The following is an 18663-nucleotide window of genomic DNA, read 5'->3' as shown; positions in this document are numbered from 1 at the left end:
TATTTTTGGTGGTTTCTGTTTTGATACACAATATTTTTCTGTAAACAATACCAATCACCTAATATCACTTAATAAAGATGTGACGATAACTGTATTTTGCATAATGAGAAATGAATTCTTTCTCTGTTTCTATAGTGTTTACATTCATGATGACTGGCTTTCGGTCAATCTGCATCATTTAACCATCATTTCCACTTCACTTTTTCATCCTAGGAATCATAATTTCAGTTAATGAAAAAGCAAAACCTAGTCTGAATTACTGTTTAATAAGAACTTGAGTAGATGTATGTTATTTGTGGGATAATATTTTAAATCTTTAGTTCAGAATAAACAGTAGGGTTTTACTTCGAGAATTATTCCTAAGGCAGAATTCCTCATAGTCACAAATACTGTGAAAACGCCTTAATTCACCATGTGAATAATTTTTATGCATTTGTCTGTATTTGTTAGTGTTTCTCTGTGGCCTCCTAATTTACTTTGTTGTTTGTTTGCTTTCTCTTGGAGGTCGGATCACCACCCTGGTGGCTGGTTATTAGAAATACATGGGTTTATGTTCTTGGCTGACATTGAAGAGGGATCATGATCATTCACTCCTTCTTGCTGTATTCCACTTGTTCTGTTCTGTGCTTGTCGGGAGAGGCCACACTATTTAAATGGATTTTCTTTCTCAAAACAGGAAAAATGTTTTTGCTAACTAGGAATATTTAAGTACAGGTGACTCTATTGTAATGCCTTTTATTTGTATCTCCTTTCCCTTAAAGGAATAACTTGACTGTTATCGACATGATTGCCGTGGAAGGATTTGGAGCGCGAGAGTTGCTGAAAGTGGGCGGAAGACTGCCTGGCCCGGGAGGCTCGCTCCGATTTAAGGTGCCCGAGTCCACGCTGATGGACTGCCGGCGACGTGAGTCCCCATGCGAGGCGCTCTGACAGAGGGGGGGCTGGGTGCGAAAGCCAGCGGCAAAGGGATTCTCTTGGAAGCTTCTTTTAAAAGGTTTCCAGTAAATTCATTGTATCGAGGCAAATAATTAGATAAGGCAAACATCTGAGCCTAAATGGGCTGATATCACTCAATTAGAACAATAGTGAACTTAAATGTACTAGATATAGAGGGGGAAAGTACAGTTGCTAAATTACTAGCATAGTGTCTGATGTTTAAGATAAACGGTATGAATCTGTTAATTTGGTTATCGGCTACCTAATCTAGAAAATCACGAATGGTGCAGAGAAGAGTAAAGGCATGCGACCCAATGGAACTTTTTGCAGTAACAGGAGTGTTCTGCGTCTGTGCCATCTAGTACAGTAGCCACTCCCACGTGTGGCTGATGAGTGCTTAGAATAGAGCTAGTGTGATTAAGAAAATCAAGTTTTAATGTTTTTAATTTACTTTAAGTAGCTTTATGTGTCTACTGGCTACTGTACTGAACAAGGAGACTTATAAATTTACTTAAACGTTCCATTAAAAATTTCTAAATTATGCATGTATTTACATTAAATGCTTTTGAGCTACTTTTATTAGTTTCAAGAACTTTCTGAGGAACTAAAACAAAAATCAAATGAGATGTAAAGTGTTTCTGGTAAATTCTTGTTTTCCTGTTATCATTTTTAATTTCAGGAACACATTTAAAGCATTTTAGTGTAACAATATGTTTCCTGTGGAGAAAGCTAGTTAGTATAACTGTTGGATAATTTATAGCACTGGTTTAATGCCTGATGGGATTTTTTTTTTTTAATTTAGAAAGCTATGCTGAAAGAACACTGACTTTGAAAAGATGTATTAGCCATTTTGCATTAAAAATTTTTCATTCATTCATTCATTCATTCATTCATTTTGAGCTGACCTTGAGAGACAGAATTAAAAAGTAATGTAAAACCTATAGAACCAGATAAAATATTAGATTGTGGGTTATAAATTTATAGGATTTTTTAAAAATGTGTTTTTATTGATTTTTAGAGAAAGAGGGAGGGAGAGAGAGAAACATTTATTGGTTGCCTCTGAATGCACCCCAGGGAGCATGCAGCCTGGGTGTATGCCCTGACCTGACCGGGAATCAAACCAGCGACCTTTTGGTGCACAGGATGACCTTCAACCGAGTCACACCAACCAGGGCTGTAGGAGTATTTTTAAATTGAGAGGACTCTTCTCTTTTTCAACATAAAATGTGCTCTCGTTTATTTGTAAGGATTTAATAATTTACTTCCCCTTAACATAGTGGGTCTTTGAACTGTGTTTCTAGTAGCCATGATGGCTTTACAGAGCAGCACACAGAGCCTCTTAACTGGTCCCCCCGTTCAGTGTGAGTGGGGTCTCAGGGGGCAGAGGGTGAGTAGAGCTAGTAGTAAATCCAAATGATTTGGCTTCTGAGAAGAATAAACTTTTAACCTTAACCTTTAATAAGTAGAAGAACAACAAAGAGATTTATTCTTTGGTACCTAGGCTGATTGTTTAACTTAAAAAATTTAAGTAAGTACTTTTTATTTTATTCTGATAATATAACAAAATCTATAACTGTTCAAGAAAGTAGATAGAGATCATGCTTTGAGTTTACATTGATTTTTGAAAACATTTTAATAATGTGCACATTGTTGCAATAAATTATTTTATATCAATTTTGCAGTTCATATGTAATAACTATCACTTTTCATCCTCACTAGAACTGAAAGACAGCAAGCAAATTTTATCTATTACAAAGAACTTCAAAGTTGAGAATATCGGACCACTTCCTATAACTGTGACGTCTCTGAAAATCAATGGGTATAATTGCCAAGGCTATGGATTCGAAGTGCTAGATTGCCATCAGTTTTCCCTGCCCCCAAACACATCTCGAGATATCAGCATTGTGTAAGCATAGAGCTTTAACCTCACTTATGTTTTGTGATGTTTTTAATGTCAAGTGGGTTGGGGAACCTTTTTTTCATTGGTAAAATATCTTAGGTTGTTTTTATATAAGTATCTTGTACAAGTAAGAAATTTTGCTACAATGATGATTATGTTTGTGCCTAAAATTAAAGTTTACAAAGGTGAATCTTTTGTCACCAGGTTTACTCCAGACTTTACCTCTTCCTGGGTCATTCGTGAGCTGACTCTCGTCACTGCGGCTGACCTAGAGTTTCGCTTCACTCTCAATGTGACCCTCCCTCATCACCTGTTGCCTTTGTGTGCCGACGTGGTTCCAGGGCCCAGCTGGGAGGAGTCATTTTGGAGGCTTACGGTGTTCTTTGTCAGGTAAAATACCACTGTTTTCACTGTCCTCTCACTGAGTGGAGGAGCCAGGCAGGCGAGTTGTGTGAACTTGTTATGTTGCCTACGTGCAATCAAAGCATATGAACTGAGTGGAATTTATATTATTTAAAGAACCCTGACATACATGAAGTAGAGAAAGTAGTAACTGGAAAGCTTCAATATAATAACAGTAAATGAACAGTAAGACCTACAAGTCAGATAGACAGTTGTGAACCATGTATGTTCATTGGCAGTCCTGGTGGGAGATATACTAAATGGTACTCTTATTCGCTCCATGGCAATGGAAATTTAAAACCACAACGATCCTTTCAGAGTGATTTTATCCTGGAAGCATCTTTTAAAATGGAATTGAAATGTCAGACTTATAAATATGCACATTTTAAAAAACGTGGGTGGTTTCTTTAGTCTTTAAGAAATGTCAGAAATGGTGATGTCACATATCTTCTGGAATTTTAATGCTGTAACTTTAGACATGATCTGTCAACCATTTACTGCTCTTCTAGAATAAATCTGGTTTTTGAATGCCTGTCAGAACCATGCCACGATGAGTCTTGTTGCTTTCTTTCTCAGTTTGTCCCTGCTGGGTGTGATTTTAATAGCCTTCCAGCAAGCACAGTACATCCTTATGGAGTTCATGAAAACAAGACAGAGGCAGAATGCGGGCTCCTCTTCGCCGCAGAACAACAGTCCGATGGAGGTTATGGGCTCCCATTCGCACAAGTAAGAATTCTTGTGGCGTGTGTGTGGGCGGGGCTGTTTCTTGCCTTTGATAGCACTGATTTCCAATTTTATTTTAACTTAATATAAATTCTGACTCCAACTTTGTTTCGTAAAGTTTTCTTTGTCCTGGTGTGACAGCTGTCACGTTTTTTTAATTATACGATAGACTTCCTGTAAGGACATAGTGTTTTGAACTCACGGAGCTTTAGAAGAAGCAAGGTAGAACTCAGTCCCCACAGTATTGATTGCTACCTCTTTCCCTCGTGGATTCGAAAACAGACAGGTAGTGTTTTATTCCGTGTGGCTCTATCTTAAGTGCTTTTCCCCCTCTCTTCGATTCAGAAGTAATTGCAAGAACTTTCTCGATACCTATGGCCCCTCTGACAAAGGCAGAGGGAAAAGCTGCCTCCCAGTCAACACTCCACAGAGCAGGATGCAGAACGCTGCGAAGAGGAGCCCAGCGACCTACGGTCACTCCCAGAAGAAGCACAAGTGCTCAGTCTATTACAGCAAACACAAACCCAGCGCATCGGTCGCCAGCACTGCCAACCTGGCTGCCGAGGACAAACAGACGGCGAGCCTGGGCAGCTCCCTGGCTACCGCTAAAGAGGACGTGGGCACCGATATAATGGGTGAGAACTGGACAAACCTCAAATATGCCAGCGGCATCAACGTCAACCTTCAAAAGAATTTAACCTTTCCCAAAAACTTACTGAATAAAGAGGAAAACACACTGAAAAACACAATTGTTGTCAATAACACTTCTTCGGAATGTCATACGAAGGAGGGAATACAGACATGTATGTTTCCTAAGGAAACGGACATTAAAATTTCAGAAAACATAGCTGAGCTCAAAGAGCGAGAACTCGGTCCTCTGAAGACCTCGAAGAAACTACCTGAAAACCATTTGCCAAGAAACTCACCTCAGTACCAGTCAGACTTGCCAGAAGTTTCCAGGAGAAATCACGGTAATCTTTACCTCCTCCTTGATGGTTTTCTCTCCTGTGTGTCTCTGGTCTGGTTTAGATGGAATTTGTTCTCACCAGTGACTTGAGTTTTAACTGTGGATGCTGAATTTTTCGTTCACACGCACAGTTTTAGCAAAGGTATACACGTTAACATACGGTTTCTTAGCTGAAAAGTTTAGGACAAGGCGCCAAGGTTTGAGACTGTCGTGACTAAGAAGGTAACTTTAGTACCTGTGTCTAGAGAGAGTGGATATCATATTTTATTGTTGGGAGGGTAGGGACACCTTTTCCTAATTAGTTTTTATCTTGGCTTCTCTGTTTGCAAAAGTTAATCAGCCCATAAAATGTTTCTGGATGAACAAAACTTAACCAACTTTTTGTATTTAACAGCGGCTTCCATCTCATGTTCCTTGTCCTGGTTCTTTTCTAATTGTGTCCCTTGGTTAAAAGGAGACAGATGTCCTCCTATAGCAAATACAGTCCATGAAAATGTAAGCAAAACTAGACTCGGGAGACTAGCTACATATAAAATTGTCACTGAGCCTTAACCGAAGCCTTTGCCCTCTGGAATAAAAGCCTGTGCTGATGTTTCTTGTCCAGGGCGACCATGTTAAGTTGCACTTTTCTGTTAAGGTCATTGACTCTTTTTAATCTGGAAACAGCTACATATAATTCGCTCCTTGAGACTGTGGAGAAAGTACTGAAGTATTATGGGTCGGCTAACTCTAATGAGCTTTATGCATTTAGTAAAAAACCCCAGCTGAATTTTAAATGTTCCATCTCCAGTTTGAAAGGAAGCTGGAGTCCTCCAAGTGGAACCTGGTTTGGGCACCTGCGTTCCGGGTACACCTCGTTCCAACCTGTTTGTACCATTTCCCTGGCAACAGTGCTCATGCTTGGAGTGGACTCCTGGCGGCAGGGTCAGCACTGTCGCCTGTGTCCCCTCCCCCTGGCACGTGAGCACACCCTCTGGACAGTGTACGCAACCAGATTGTTCCGTAAAGTCGCAGCGTAGCTTGTCGGAGGGTGTTCTGGGGCGGGGCCGGTGGGATGCCTACTGTTCCATTTCTGTCCCAGACACTCTCCAGGCCCAGACCACAAAATGCTTGCGAAGGGTGAAATCAGGGGGTGAGTCCGGCTGGGCTTGTCTCTTGTGTGTGTCACTTAGGCCTTGCATATTTGACATGGGCTGACTTCACCCAAACCTAAAACCCGAGTTTGAAGGGCTTGTGCTGCTTCTGTGGTCTGTTGTGTCCATCCGATGTGTGGATAAATGTGCCCGCGAAATGCCGTGGCTGTGGCACTGTGGAGAGACAGATTCTCCAAGGCTCTGTTTTCACACACTTGCTCTTTTGGCATCAACCTGTCAAACGCCTGGGAAACACCCCTGTTTTCCAAACATTTATTCCACATTGCAGCGTCTTTAGATCATGTGACAAAAGTAGGGCTTCCCGTGTAATGTAAATGATCTTTCAAATGTGTCTCTTTTCAAGTGCTTATAATTATTATTTTTTTAAGTGTAGGATCAGAATAGCAGAGATTTAGAATTAAGACTAAAGACACACTGCCGCTGGCCTCAGCAGCAGTGAAAGAGAAATAGTTAGCCAATTATAGTATTGCTTTCTGCTTATAATAATGCAAAGGGTAATATACTTTTAAATTTAATAATACCCTATACCTCGAAATTAACATGTAAGTTTTCACTGAGTTAGATACATGCCTTCAAAATTTCTGAAATACCAATATTTGCAGAAATTGAAAAAAAAATAGTCTCATTTACTTGCAGATACTAACAGCTTAAAATGGGTATGTAGCAGTTTATTCCACATATACTATATGGTTAGATTTAATATAGTAAAACTTTAAGCAGTTATTTTGTTGAGTTTACTTGTTCCTTGTTCTATTTGTGTGTGTGTTTTTATCTTCGTGGCTCAAACACTCTTACTTTGTGGGATAAATTAAGAAAATTGTGTAATACTCTAAGTAAACATGCTGTAGGATACTATGGACAGGCTCCATTATTTTCTTTTATTATTTTTAAAATATATTTTTAGCCATAGCCGGTTTGGCTCAGTGGATAGAGCATCTGCCTGTGGACTGAAGGGTCCCAGGTTTGATTCCGGTCAAGGGCGCATGCCTGGGTTGCGGGCTCGATCCCCGGTGGGGGGTGTGCAGGAGGCAGCCAATCAATGATTCTCTCTCGTCACTGATGTTTCTATCTCTCTCTAACCTCTTCCTTCCTCTCTGAAATCAATAAAAATATATTTTAAAAAATATGCTTTTATTGATTTCAGAGAGGAAAGAAGAGAGAGAGGAGGTGGGATACATCAGTGATGAGAGAGAATCATTGATTGGCTGCCTCCCGCACACCCCACAGTGGGGATTGAATCTGCAATCCCAGCATGTACCCTGACCAGGATTGAACCCTGAGCTCCTGGTTTATAGGTCAACACTCAATCACTGAGCACGCTGGTCGGGCATGGCTCCATTATTATTATTTTTTAAAATATATTTTTATTGATTACAGAGAGAAGAAGGGAGAAGGAGAGAGAAACATCAATGATGAAAGATAATCATTGATTGGCTGTCTCCTGCACGCCCCCTTCTGGGGACTGAGCCCCGACCCAGCATGTGCCCTTGACCGGAATCGAACCTGGGACCCTTCAGTCCACAGGCTGATGCTCTATCCACTGAGCCAAACCAGCTAGGGCATGGCTCCATTATTTTAAATGAAATGTATACTCACGGTATTTTTTAGTTCTTGCTAATTGTCATGTTAGAATTTCTCAAAGAGTTAAAGAAGAAGTTGCTTTTAGAATTCATCTGGTTTTTCTGATTCTTGTCCCCACAGAAGGCATTATTAATTTCCTAAGAGTCTCTGCTTTAACCCTGTTGGGGGGAAGTTTAGTGTTGAATATTACATTTGATCTTTCCTAAGAAATGTTGATGACTGATACTTTTAGTGCTATTCTTGGCCTGAAGAAAACAGAAGGAAATCCATTTTCCATGAATTAAGACTCGAGGAAAGTAATGGTACTATTTTTTAAAGAGATTATCTATATTCTGTTTTATGCTTATGGCTTCCAGAATCCAAAGCAATGTCTTTATGATTTCCTGTTCCCTTTTGGACCCGATCTCCGTTGCTCCTGGCTATTTCCTCTGCTCCTTCGTGGTGCTGGACGCATGCTTTTCCTCTGTGCATGCCTGACACCCAGTCCGTGTTGTAGAGGATTCATGCTTCCCCAGCATTTTTATAGTGATGCAATGTTTATGCAGTTTTTGTTAACAAAATAACAGTATGCTTACCTTCTTATTTTAAAAAATGTATGTATCTTGCTCTGAGCGAGCTTAGCTTGTAGCTTCAGAATTTCCGACTCTGAGAAAGCCGCCCTGCCCTAGCTCCCACAGCAGGGCCGGCCGGCTGGAGCCTCTGCTGGTGTCCGGTCAGGCGGTCATCTCCCCCGAGCCTGCAGCCCGCTTTGCTGTGAGGTTGGCACTGTGGTCATTTAAGTCTTTCCCAGGTTGCAAAGGTATCAGAGAATCTCAGATAAAGAAAAAAAGGAGGTTTTGAAATACTTTGTTTCATGTTAGAAGACTGAGGCCAGTTAGTATAGGATTGCAGTTGATTTGACTTTTTTTTATTTTATTTAAGGCAGTCATTTGAAAGAAAAATGGAAAAATCATGTTTTCAGATGAGGTTTCTGTCAGCACCAACCTTGGCCATAGGATCCACCTCCCACTCATTTCTCAGCCTCTGGGCACCGCTCACTGGGCAGTTGGGCATTCCCTGCAGAAGGACCTGCCCTGGAACAGTTCACATGGCTTTTGATGGTGGCCCATTTATATCTGTTCTGGTGTTTTCTTTCTAACAGTCAGTGAGGGGAGGATGATAAGGTGGTATTTTCATTTTATAAATAAGGAAACTGAAGCTCAGGCAGTGTAAGAGACTGACTTGATCATAAAACTAATTAGTGCCCGAGTCATGACCAGAACTCAAGTCTTGACCCCTCTCTCTCCAACTTTTTACAAAATTGTGGTAAAATATACATAACACAAAATTTACCATTTTAAATTATAAAGCTCAGTGGCATATTAAGAATATTAACTTTGTCATACAATTATCATCATCACCAATTTTCAGAGCTTTTTCATCATCCCAAGCAGAAACTCTGTACCCATGAAACAATCATTACCTGGATTCCCTCCTCTCAGCCCCTGGTAGCCAACATTCTGCTTTTTATCTCCATGAGTTTGTTGATTCTAGGTTTCACAAACAAGTAGAATCATGTACTAGGAATGTATGGCTTAGCTCACTTAGCATAATGTCTTCGAGGTTCATTCATGTTGTGGCATGTATCAGAATTTCTTTTTTCCACCCACCTTAACCATTTTTTCGTGTACAGTTCAGCAGTGTTAAGTATATTCACATTTTTGTGCAAGGAATCGTCTCTTTTTAAGGCTGAATGATATTCCATTGTATGTATACTACATTTTGTCTATCTGTTCATCTGTCCATTGACATGTGGGTTGTTTGTACCTTTTGGCATTTATGAATTTTGCCGCGGTGAATAATGGTGTGCCCCTCCCTCTTATCCCTTGAGCTCTTTAAAGACTATTCATAGAACTTTTAATATAAGTGTTTTTTTACTTGTAAACAAAATAAGTTTCTAGAACACTGGGGATATCAAAATCCATCCTTAAGTCTAAATGTCATTAAATGAGTTTGGTGTGGCAAAGAGAATTAACTGTGGAGAACATGAGTGGAAATAATGAGCTGGAAATGGAATCATTTTTATTCATTCAAGGGAATAACCAGCAAGTGCCTGTCAAGAATGAAGGGGACAGTTGTGAAGCTTCGAAGAAGGCTGACACAAAGTCTTCTTCAGAAAAGAAGACCCACAAAGCGTCGAAAGAAGACGTGTGTTCTGAGAAGCAGGACGTGCCTTCTGTCGAGGTCCGTACTTCCTTCTTTCTTGCCTATTAGAATAGCACCCATTTTTCAGACTTAGAGTGCAGATGTCTGTGTAATGACTGTAACTGTACATGTATATTTCCTCCATTTGAAAGAAGTTGGTTATCATGCATTTAGAACTGCATTGATAACTGGTGAGTTGGATGTGTCCAGAAAGTTTTATTTATTTTCTAATTATACAGGAGGTACTGAAATAACTTGGCGTGGGGGTGGGGATGGGGGGTGCGGGGGGGGGGGGGGGAAGACATCAACTAGCTTTTACTCTCAAGAGAAACTATTCTTAAGCAAATGGGTACCAGACTTCCTGGGCTTGAACCCAGCTTATCATTTATTTGCTCGATAACATTAGACAAATTAAACACCCCAGTCTCCTTATCTGAAAAATAATATAATGATAATACTAACATAAAATAGTATACCTACTTCATAGGATTGTGAGGATTAAATGAGTTGATATGTTAAGGGCTCAGCGTAGCAGGAGTTCCTAAGTACTGATGAAGAGTAAGCACCAAGGAAATGACAGGTATGACTATGATCATTACTGACAAGGGGGCGGCTGGACTTGGATGTGAGAAAGGATAGTAGACAGAGGAAGATATGGAACCAGAGCATTCATGGCAAGTCAGCCCTGGAGCTTGCAATTGGGGAGTTGGCCCTGTGGAGGTTAGAATTTAAGGGTGACCCTGAATTCTCTGAGGTGTATGCAGAGAGAACACATAGGGCCTGAGTCTGAACCTTGCAGTGTTAAAGTTACGGACGGCTTGAAGGTGCAGGTACAGTAGTAGGTGGTACGGGTAAAGCTAGGGCAAATGATGAAGACAGGGCCTGCCTGCAGGAGCGGTAACAGTCACTGACTTGGGGCTCGGTGGGTTGCATGGGGTTCGGGATGGGCCTTGGGGACCCAGATGCTGCCTGCAATGAGGTAGAAACCAAAGCTGAGATGTGCTGACTCCACAGTCCCACAGTCTCGTGCTGGGAGGAGCAGTTGGAACTAGTCATTCCAGATCCCCTCAGTCTGGGGGCCACAAGAAGGAGGAGGCCCAGAGCAACAGTGCCATGAGGTGCTGTTGCTGGCATCCACCTAGCCAGCTGGACAGTCAGGATGCAGGAGTCCGGGGATGTGGGGGACTCAGGCTGTGCTTTGTGGTCAAAGGCCATGGATTTTGCTGGTGCTGCATGGGGGCTCTCCCCTGTCATTTCTTTGCTGGCTCAGTGATTCACTTCCAGTTTTGTAGAACTAACTCCCCTTTAAAACCCCATGTGTGAGTCTGCTTTCCATTTCATTGTTGGTTTGGAGAAAATCATTCTCAATAAACACATTCCCAAGTACATTGCTCACTGTTTGTTTTTCTAGCGTATTCTTAGGGTCTAATTTTGCAGCTTAGAAAATTATATAAATCTGCATAATACATAGGATCATTCCTCTAGATTTATTGGCAAAGAAGGTTGAAGCCCAGGCTTGGGAGCCACAGACTAAATGTTGACCCTTGCCTTGGCTGTTTATTTTCTTTCAAGCAGTTTTTCCCCCCTCAACCCTTTGAGTGCCAACCAATATCCTAGGAACTATGCTCAAATTGCCAAGGCATTTTTGCTGATTTTACAGCAGTTTAGGAAAAAAATATGAATCACAAGTAAATGAAGTTACATATTCAAAAACTTAAGGAAACCTTTACTACATGGACATATTTAGCAATATCATCATCACTAATAAAAGCAGACTTAGAACTGGACGCCATTTCGAAGCTTTGATAGCGCTCCCTGCACTTTTGGCGAAAGACAGGAGGAGCATAATAAAGGGGTTAATAGAGGCATTCATGATTACCTTAGGAGCACAAAGAAGGAAGGAAAAGATCTATCCAAAATGAACCACTTCTCACGTTTTTCTGTATTCTGCGTTTCTTTGCAAATTGTTAAAAATGCAGGATCATTATTGAGTTCATGTAGCTTTGTTATAATGTTGTAATTCTAAATAGTCTCATGTCAGGAATGAACGGGAGCTTTGTTTTGGGGGGTTACATAGCATTCTGTCATTTAACTATGCCATAACCTACACCGTTCCCCTGCCGTGGGACATAAAGTTGTTGACAACTTTTTATTTTCATAAATAACACTCTGATGAACAATTTTGTTCCTAAGTCTTGCCTACATACTTGATCCCTCCTTGTTCTAGCTTTCTAGAGGAGAATGAGAGAAGAGCCACTGATTAAGGCGTGGGCCTAAGCCATCATCAGTCAGATATCCTCCGAGGGCTCCCGGACTGTGAGAGGGCGCAGGCCGGGCTGAGCCCTGTAGTCGTCTCCCCTCCTCCCTCTCCCCTCCCCCCTGCATGAATTTTGTGCACCCGGCCTCTAGTGTTATGTAAACTTCTCAGCTTGAGGTTTGGGTGTTGTTGTTTTTGCACCAGGTCAGCAGTGTGTAGAGGCAGACACTCCCCTGCCTCTTCCTCCCGGGGCCGTGGAGGGACACTAAGGCCGCTCAACCGCTCGATATGATGTGCACTGACCACCAGGTGGCCCAAAGAAGCCAGGTTGCTTCCCAGGGAGGTGGCAGTGACTTATGTCCCCATGCACGATACACCAGAAGGCCGGTTTTACTCTGCTCTCAGCAGCACTTTTTTGGGCAAAGTCTTGGTCAGTGTGATAAGTGAACGATTGTGAGTTTCTTTTTTAAATTTGGAGGTACATCTCTTACTAGGGAAAAGGGATCATTTTTCTAAATTTCATTTTTTGTAAAGTTCTAAAAACACAAGTAAAAAATGATCCATCCAAAATCCTACCGGTGATTTTTTTTAAGTGAACGGAGACGTAAATGTCTAACTCCATTCCCCATTCACTGCTCAGAGTCCGACGCCGTTGACACTGCCCTGCCGCCACCACAGCCCTTCCTCCTCTGGAGTTTGCAGGCAGGAACATGAAGTGTAAACGCAGTTGAGGTTTTTAAAACCAAAATGGAAAGAGGAGATACAAGCTGGTCTCAATTTGCCTTTCATAAAAAATACTTTATTGTTAAATATTTTAGATGAACATTTTTTTTTGGCCTTTTATGTTTCTTTTGTGAATTTTTTAAAAAAATATATTTTATTGATTTTTTACAGAGAGGAAGGGAGAGGGATAGAGGGTTAGAAACATCCATGAGAGAGAAACATGGATCAGCTGCCTCCTGCACACCTCCCACTGGGGATGTGCCCGCAACCAAGGTACATGCCCTTGACCGGAATCGAACCTGGGACTCTTCAGTACACAGGCCGACACTCTAGCCACTGAGCCAAACTGGTCAGGGCTCTTTTGTGAATTTGCATTTCATGTTCTTTGCCCACTTTTCAATTGAATATTAGTGTTTTTTTCTTATTTTCTATGAGAACATATGTAAAGCTGTTAATTCTTTATCAGTGTATTCAGTTTTTCCCCTTAGTTTGTCCTTTTCCTCTTATTTTTTATTTGCTTTCATTTATATACATTGGCTTTGTGCAGTCAGCCTGTGATTTCTTTTCTTTGGTTTCTTTCTTTGCTTTTATTAAACTTAGGAAATCTTATTTCCCCACCCAGCAATCAGGCACATTGTCCCTTCTATCCAGGAGATCAGAGAACTTAGCCAGACCAAATAATTCAGTAATGCTGATGGTAATAGCTCAGTCTTACATAAACTGCTTACTGCGTGCCAGCCAGTTTAATCCTCACAGCAGCCTTTTGAGGAAGTCTCAGGAAACTGAGCGGTAAGTTCCTTGCCCAAGATCACTTAGCCGGAAAGCACCAGTGAGATGCAAACCCGGCAGGTTGGCCTCGGAGACTGTGGTCTTAATTGCAACACTGCATGGGCTCTCGGTTTTCTGGTTAGTCCCGCCTGCCTACCTGTGACACCCGCTCCACCAGCAAGCAGAGAGCCAGATGGTCTCTTTATCCTTCCTCTCATTTCCTGACAAGTCTGTTGCTTTGTTTCTCTGGTTTGCTTTCCACAAACTGTTCCACTGCTGCTTCCATTATAGACCTGTTCTCTCCCTCTCTCTCTCTCTCTCTCTCTCTCTCTCTCTCTCTCTCTCTCTCTCTCTCTCTCTCTCTCTCTCTCTCACACACACACACACACACACACACACACACACACACACACGGCTAAAGAAAAAGGCCGTTCATTCAATTTTCATCCCTCTGTGTTGTCTAGCTTTTTACTCTCCTTCACACCCTCTTCCTGTCCTGTCCTGTGTTGGCTCGTGGGCACTGCTGCTTGGTCATTCCATTCGCCTCTCTGAGTCCACAGTGTCCGGCACTGTCCTAAAGTTCACTCTTTGTAATGTTCAGAGAAAATGATGATGCTTCTGACCACCAAGCCCCACCTCTCCGTAGCCCTAAAATGCATGCCCTCTGTTTACACCTGGTGACAGTTCTGACATGATTGATCTGAGGAAGGCAGCCAGTGTCAGAGTTAGTCTCTGACTCACTGTCTCTGACTCCACATAGAGACTGATCCTTTGTTTGTTTGTGGCCCTGGAGGGACAGAAAGGCTCAGGTCCTTGCTTGAAAAGCCTCTCTTGGACCTTAAGTGGACAAGATAGGGCAGGGGAGGAGAACCCTCCCCCTGCCCCAAGTTAGAAATACACAGGGAACAATACATGCACAAATATGGCATGTTTCTAATGTTTAACTCCAGATTGTGTCTGATCAGATTTCTGTACTGTGTCTGTTTCCCATCAGATTTGAGAAATTAGCATAAGGTCCTGTCGAATAGAGCTTTGTGTGCTTAATTGTCATGTTTTAAAAATACCTTCAGAATCAGAAAAAAAACTTAATACATATTTATTGGGGAGAAAATAAAGGAGTATAAAGAATGAAGAAAAAAATTCCCATAATCCCACCACATGCACAGTTATAATTTCATTTACTTCTAGAGTTTCTTTATCATAGTAAGCATATTGCTTTAATAGATACACGAGGCTTTCGACACCCCAGACGTGTAACAGGCAGGCATCGACATCTTTTTATTTTTCTTCCAAGTCATGTTTGTTAGCCAAGTGTATGCTAGAACCTCATGGATTCCTGCTCTGATTTCTGGACCAACCTCCGAAAGAGGAAGGTACAATGAGCCAATCCCTGCTCTTTGTGAAATGTGAATCCTGAGGGTCAATGGGAAGAGGACTCCCTGAGCCAGGGCATTTGCCTTTGTGAGAAGGCGTTTTCCTCCTGGAAAGACCTCACCCGCTTAGAGCCCTGGGGTCTCAGTGTGAGCTCCCACCTCCCACTGCCTCCGCTGCTCACAGTGCCTTTGCTTCAGGGCAGGTGGTGCGAGGGAGAGAAAGAGTAAGCATTAGAAGACAGTAGAAGTGTGAGCTATTTAAAAATTAAAAAGACGAGGGAATTCCCCTTTCCCTGGACCTATTAATAGACCATGCCTAACATTTAAAAGAGGAAAAAGCCCAAATGAAAAAAAATTATATCTATATATACAATTTATAATTTTTACATATATATAAAATACAGAGTTGACCCTTGAACAACATGGGTTTGAACTGCACGGGTCCAGTTACATACGGATTTTTGTCAATAAATATTGTAAATGTTGTTTTCTCTTCCTTATGATTTTTTCTTAATAACATTTTCTCTTCTCTAGCTCATTTTTTTGTAAGAATGCACATAAAACACAAAGTATGTGTTAATCAACTCTATCAGTAAGGCTTCTGGTCAATAGTAGGCTATTCATAGTTAAGTATTGGGGAGTTAGAAGTTTTAATAATTATGTTTAGATTAGCCATGAAATACCCATGAGACATCAAAGTCATGGATATTAGCCCAAGCTATTTCAGTGCTGACATATTTTGTAACAGAGATACCATGAACTAATTTTTTTGTAAACCCAGGTAAAATAAATGTATTATACTGAAAACTAAAGAAAAAAGTTATGTGTGGATTTTCGACTGCATGGAGGGAATCAGCACCCTGAACTCCTGCATTGTTCAAGGGTCAACTGTACATGTGGCTCATGCTACATTGAGTTTTTCAGAACCACATTTAGAAAACACGCAGCATATGCTTGCCTTATTTACTTAGAAAGCGTAAACTCGTTTGGAGCATTCTGTGGAGATTTGGCTGTTCCCCTGAAGTTCATCTACAAACAAATAAAAATGTAAATACACAAATTACTCCTGCGTCAAGTTTTTACATGATCTTTCTTCAGTGATGGTTCATGGGAGTTGCCCATGCCAAATTAACAGGTGAAGGCTGGGGGATTTATTGCTGCTGAAGTTAACAGCAAGCTGACCATAAATTGCTAACAGATGTTTTTCCTTTTTCGCTCCTTAGGAATTTTATAGGCAACCTTTTTTCTTTCTTTCTTTCTTTTTTTTCTTTTTGCGGAGGTTGAGGGAGGTAGAGAAAGAAGGGAAATGAAACCAACTAGAGTTTGAGAAATGTACGTCTCCGTTTTCAACGTTGGAACGTTATGAAATTCATACAAAGTTGGTCTTCAAATGTTTATTTAAAAAAATCATACACACCCCCCCCCCTTTCCTTTCCAGATTAACCAAACCTTTCTATGCGAAAGCCTTTAAAAAAATCACAGAGTGGTGTTTGTTCGGTTGGTTTTCTTAAATGTATACACTTGGTCCGTCCAAGCCTTAACCGAAGGTTTGCTTTTCTCTTCAGCAAGAAGGTCCTGAGAGGAAGCAGAAGCTTCAGGAGAAAAAAGAAGGACATTTACAAAATTTAAATTGGAATAAAAATCGAACGTGTAGAAAAAGCAAGAAAAGGGGTGCTGCCCAGGCCTTGAGGTGTGTAATTTTTACAATCCCTTCAAGATTTCGATCTAGTTTTTACTCTATCATTTCACACTTAGCTTGTATCTTTGAGTCTTAGTTTTGTTATGTTGGATACAGATAATGTGAGAGTGTAGATGTTTGTATTTTGAGATAAATGTTCTTAAAATTAATGTATTTTCTAGTTGTGTTTTCATTTATTTTGTTAAAAATACCCTCAAGTGAACAGATTTTTCACATTTTCACTTTACCAAATGCTAAAAGCTATGGGAGGTTTTAGAGAAAAAGCCTAAGACACCCTCTATGCCAGGACCTTGCATGAAAGGAGACAGTCACCACTCATGGAGGCCGAGGTTCCGTCCTGCCCGCAGTAGTGCTCACAGCTGTGGGGAGAGAGGTGCCAGACATGACGTGTTTGCTTAAAGGCCGGGGGGTGGGGGGGCCAGAGCCGGGATTGGAGGCTGTTGGCACTCTCCTTTGGCAGTCTTGCTTCCTGGGGCACTTACTCTCCCTGAGCTTTTATTTATTTTTTAAAAAATATTTTTTTATTGATTTCAGAGAGGAAGGGAGAAGGAAAGAGAGATAGAAACATCAATGATGAGAGAATCGATTGGCTGCCTCCTGCATGCCCTCTACTGGGGATCGAGCCTGAAACCCAGCCATGTGCCCTGATCAGGAATTGAACTGTGACCTCCTGGTTCATTGGTCAGGCTGAGCTTTTATTTTCTTACTAGAGGCCCGATGTACAAAATTTGTGCAAGGGGCTCGGCCCCCACCGCCGCAGTGGCCACCTCTGCTTCAGCCCCCGCTGCCATGGCTTCGTCTGGAAGGACGTCCGGTCTAATTAGCATATTACGCTTTTATTATTATAGATCAGTTAAACGAAGGAGCTGGGCATTGCTTATCTGGGAATCCCGTATTTCCACGTTTCCAGAAATATCTTAAGTCTAATCCTATATAATAAAAGCCTAATATGCTAAGTGTCCAGTCGTCCAGTCGTCCATTCAACCAAAGTGTAATTGCTAATGGTATACTAGGGCCACTCAACTGCTCGCTATGAGGTGCACTGACCACCGGGGGGCAGACAATCGATCAGTCGACCAGTTGCTATGACGTGCACTGACCATCAGCGGGCAGTCGACCCGATGACCAGTCGCTATGACGTGCACTGGCCACAGGGGGAAGACTGATAAGTAGGTTAGCTTGCTGCTGGGGCCCGGTTGATCGGGACTGAGTGAGATGGGCTGGACACACCCTGGAGGCCTCCCACAGTCCCTCCCCGGCTGGTCAACCTCCCGTGTCCCTCCCTGGCCCTCATCATGCACTGGTGGGGTCCCTCGGCCTGGCCCGTGCCCTCTCGCAATTCGGGACCCCTCGGGGGATGTCGGAGAGCTGGTTTTGGCCCAGTCCTGCTCAGTGCAGGAGCTGCCCCTTGGTGGTCAGTGCACTCCCACAGGGGAGCGCTGCTCAGCCAGAAGCTGGACTCGTGGCTGGCCTCCATGGCAGTGCTAAGGATGTCCAACTACTGGCTAAGGATGTCCGACTGCGAGAGGGTGCAGGCTGGGCTGAGGGGAACCCCCCCCCCCCCGAGTGCACGAATTTTGTGCACCAGGCCTCTAGTGTTATGTAAACTTCTCAGCTTGAGGTTTGGGTGTTGTTGTTTTGCACCAGGTCAGCAGTGTGTAGAGGCAGACACTCCCCTGCCTCTTCCTCCCGGGGCCGTGGAGGGACTTTTCATTTTCAGGTGCCCTTGCAAGGACAGTGTCCCCTCCAGGGTTCCAGTTTAGAAGACTTAGCCTCCTCCCTAACTCCTGTACGATGCTGTCTGGGTGTGAAAACTCAAGCCCTGGGCAGGAAAGCCTGTTTCCTCTCAGATCATCCCTCTGTCCTCACCCCTCTGGCTTTTTTCTTCATTTGAGTTCTAGCATCTGGGGATTTCTCTTTCTCGTGAGCTCAGCTTAAATGAGTTTCTGTGCAGTTGTTCTCCAGCGGCTCTGGATTCGCATGGGGCCAGGTCCAC

At 42.2% G+C, this 18663-nt stretch overlaps 1 protein-coding gene across 1 annotated transcript in view; it reads left to right on the top strand.

Annotated features, from left to right (window-relative positions):
• TMEM131L (transmembrane 131 like) overlaps positions 1-18663 on the top strand; it is a 146185-nt gene that overhangs the window by 116300 nt on the left and 11222 nt on the right. Inside the window, 7 exon segments of the mRNA XM_059697802.1 lie at positions 762-904; positions 2656-2842; positions 3041-3226; positions 3815-3964; positions 4307-4932; positions 9738-9886; positions 16534-16658. Coding sequence (XP_059553785.1) covers positions 762-904; positions 2656-2842; positions 3041-3226; positions 3815-3964; positions 4307-4932; positions 9738-9886; positions 16534-16658 — 1566 coding nt within the window.

This window comes from Myotis daubentonii, chromosome 5 (genome assembly GCF_963259705.1).
Source record: "Myotis daubentonii chromosome 5, mMyoDau2.1, whole genome shotgun sequence".
In the NCBI taxonomy this organism is placed as follows: Eukaryota; Metazoa; Chordata; class Mammalia; order Chiroptera; family Vespertilionidae; genus Myotis; species Myotis daubentonii.
The sequence above is the reverse complement of the archived record's forward strand: the minus strand, read 5'-3'. Positions and strand labels throughout refer to the sequence as shown.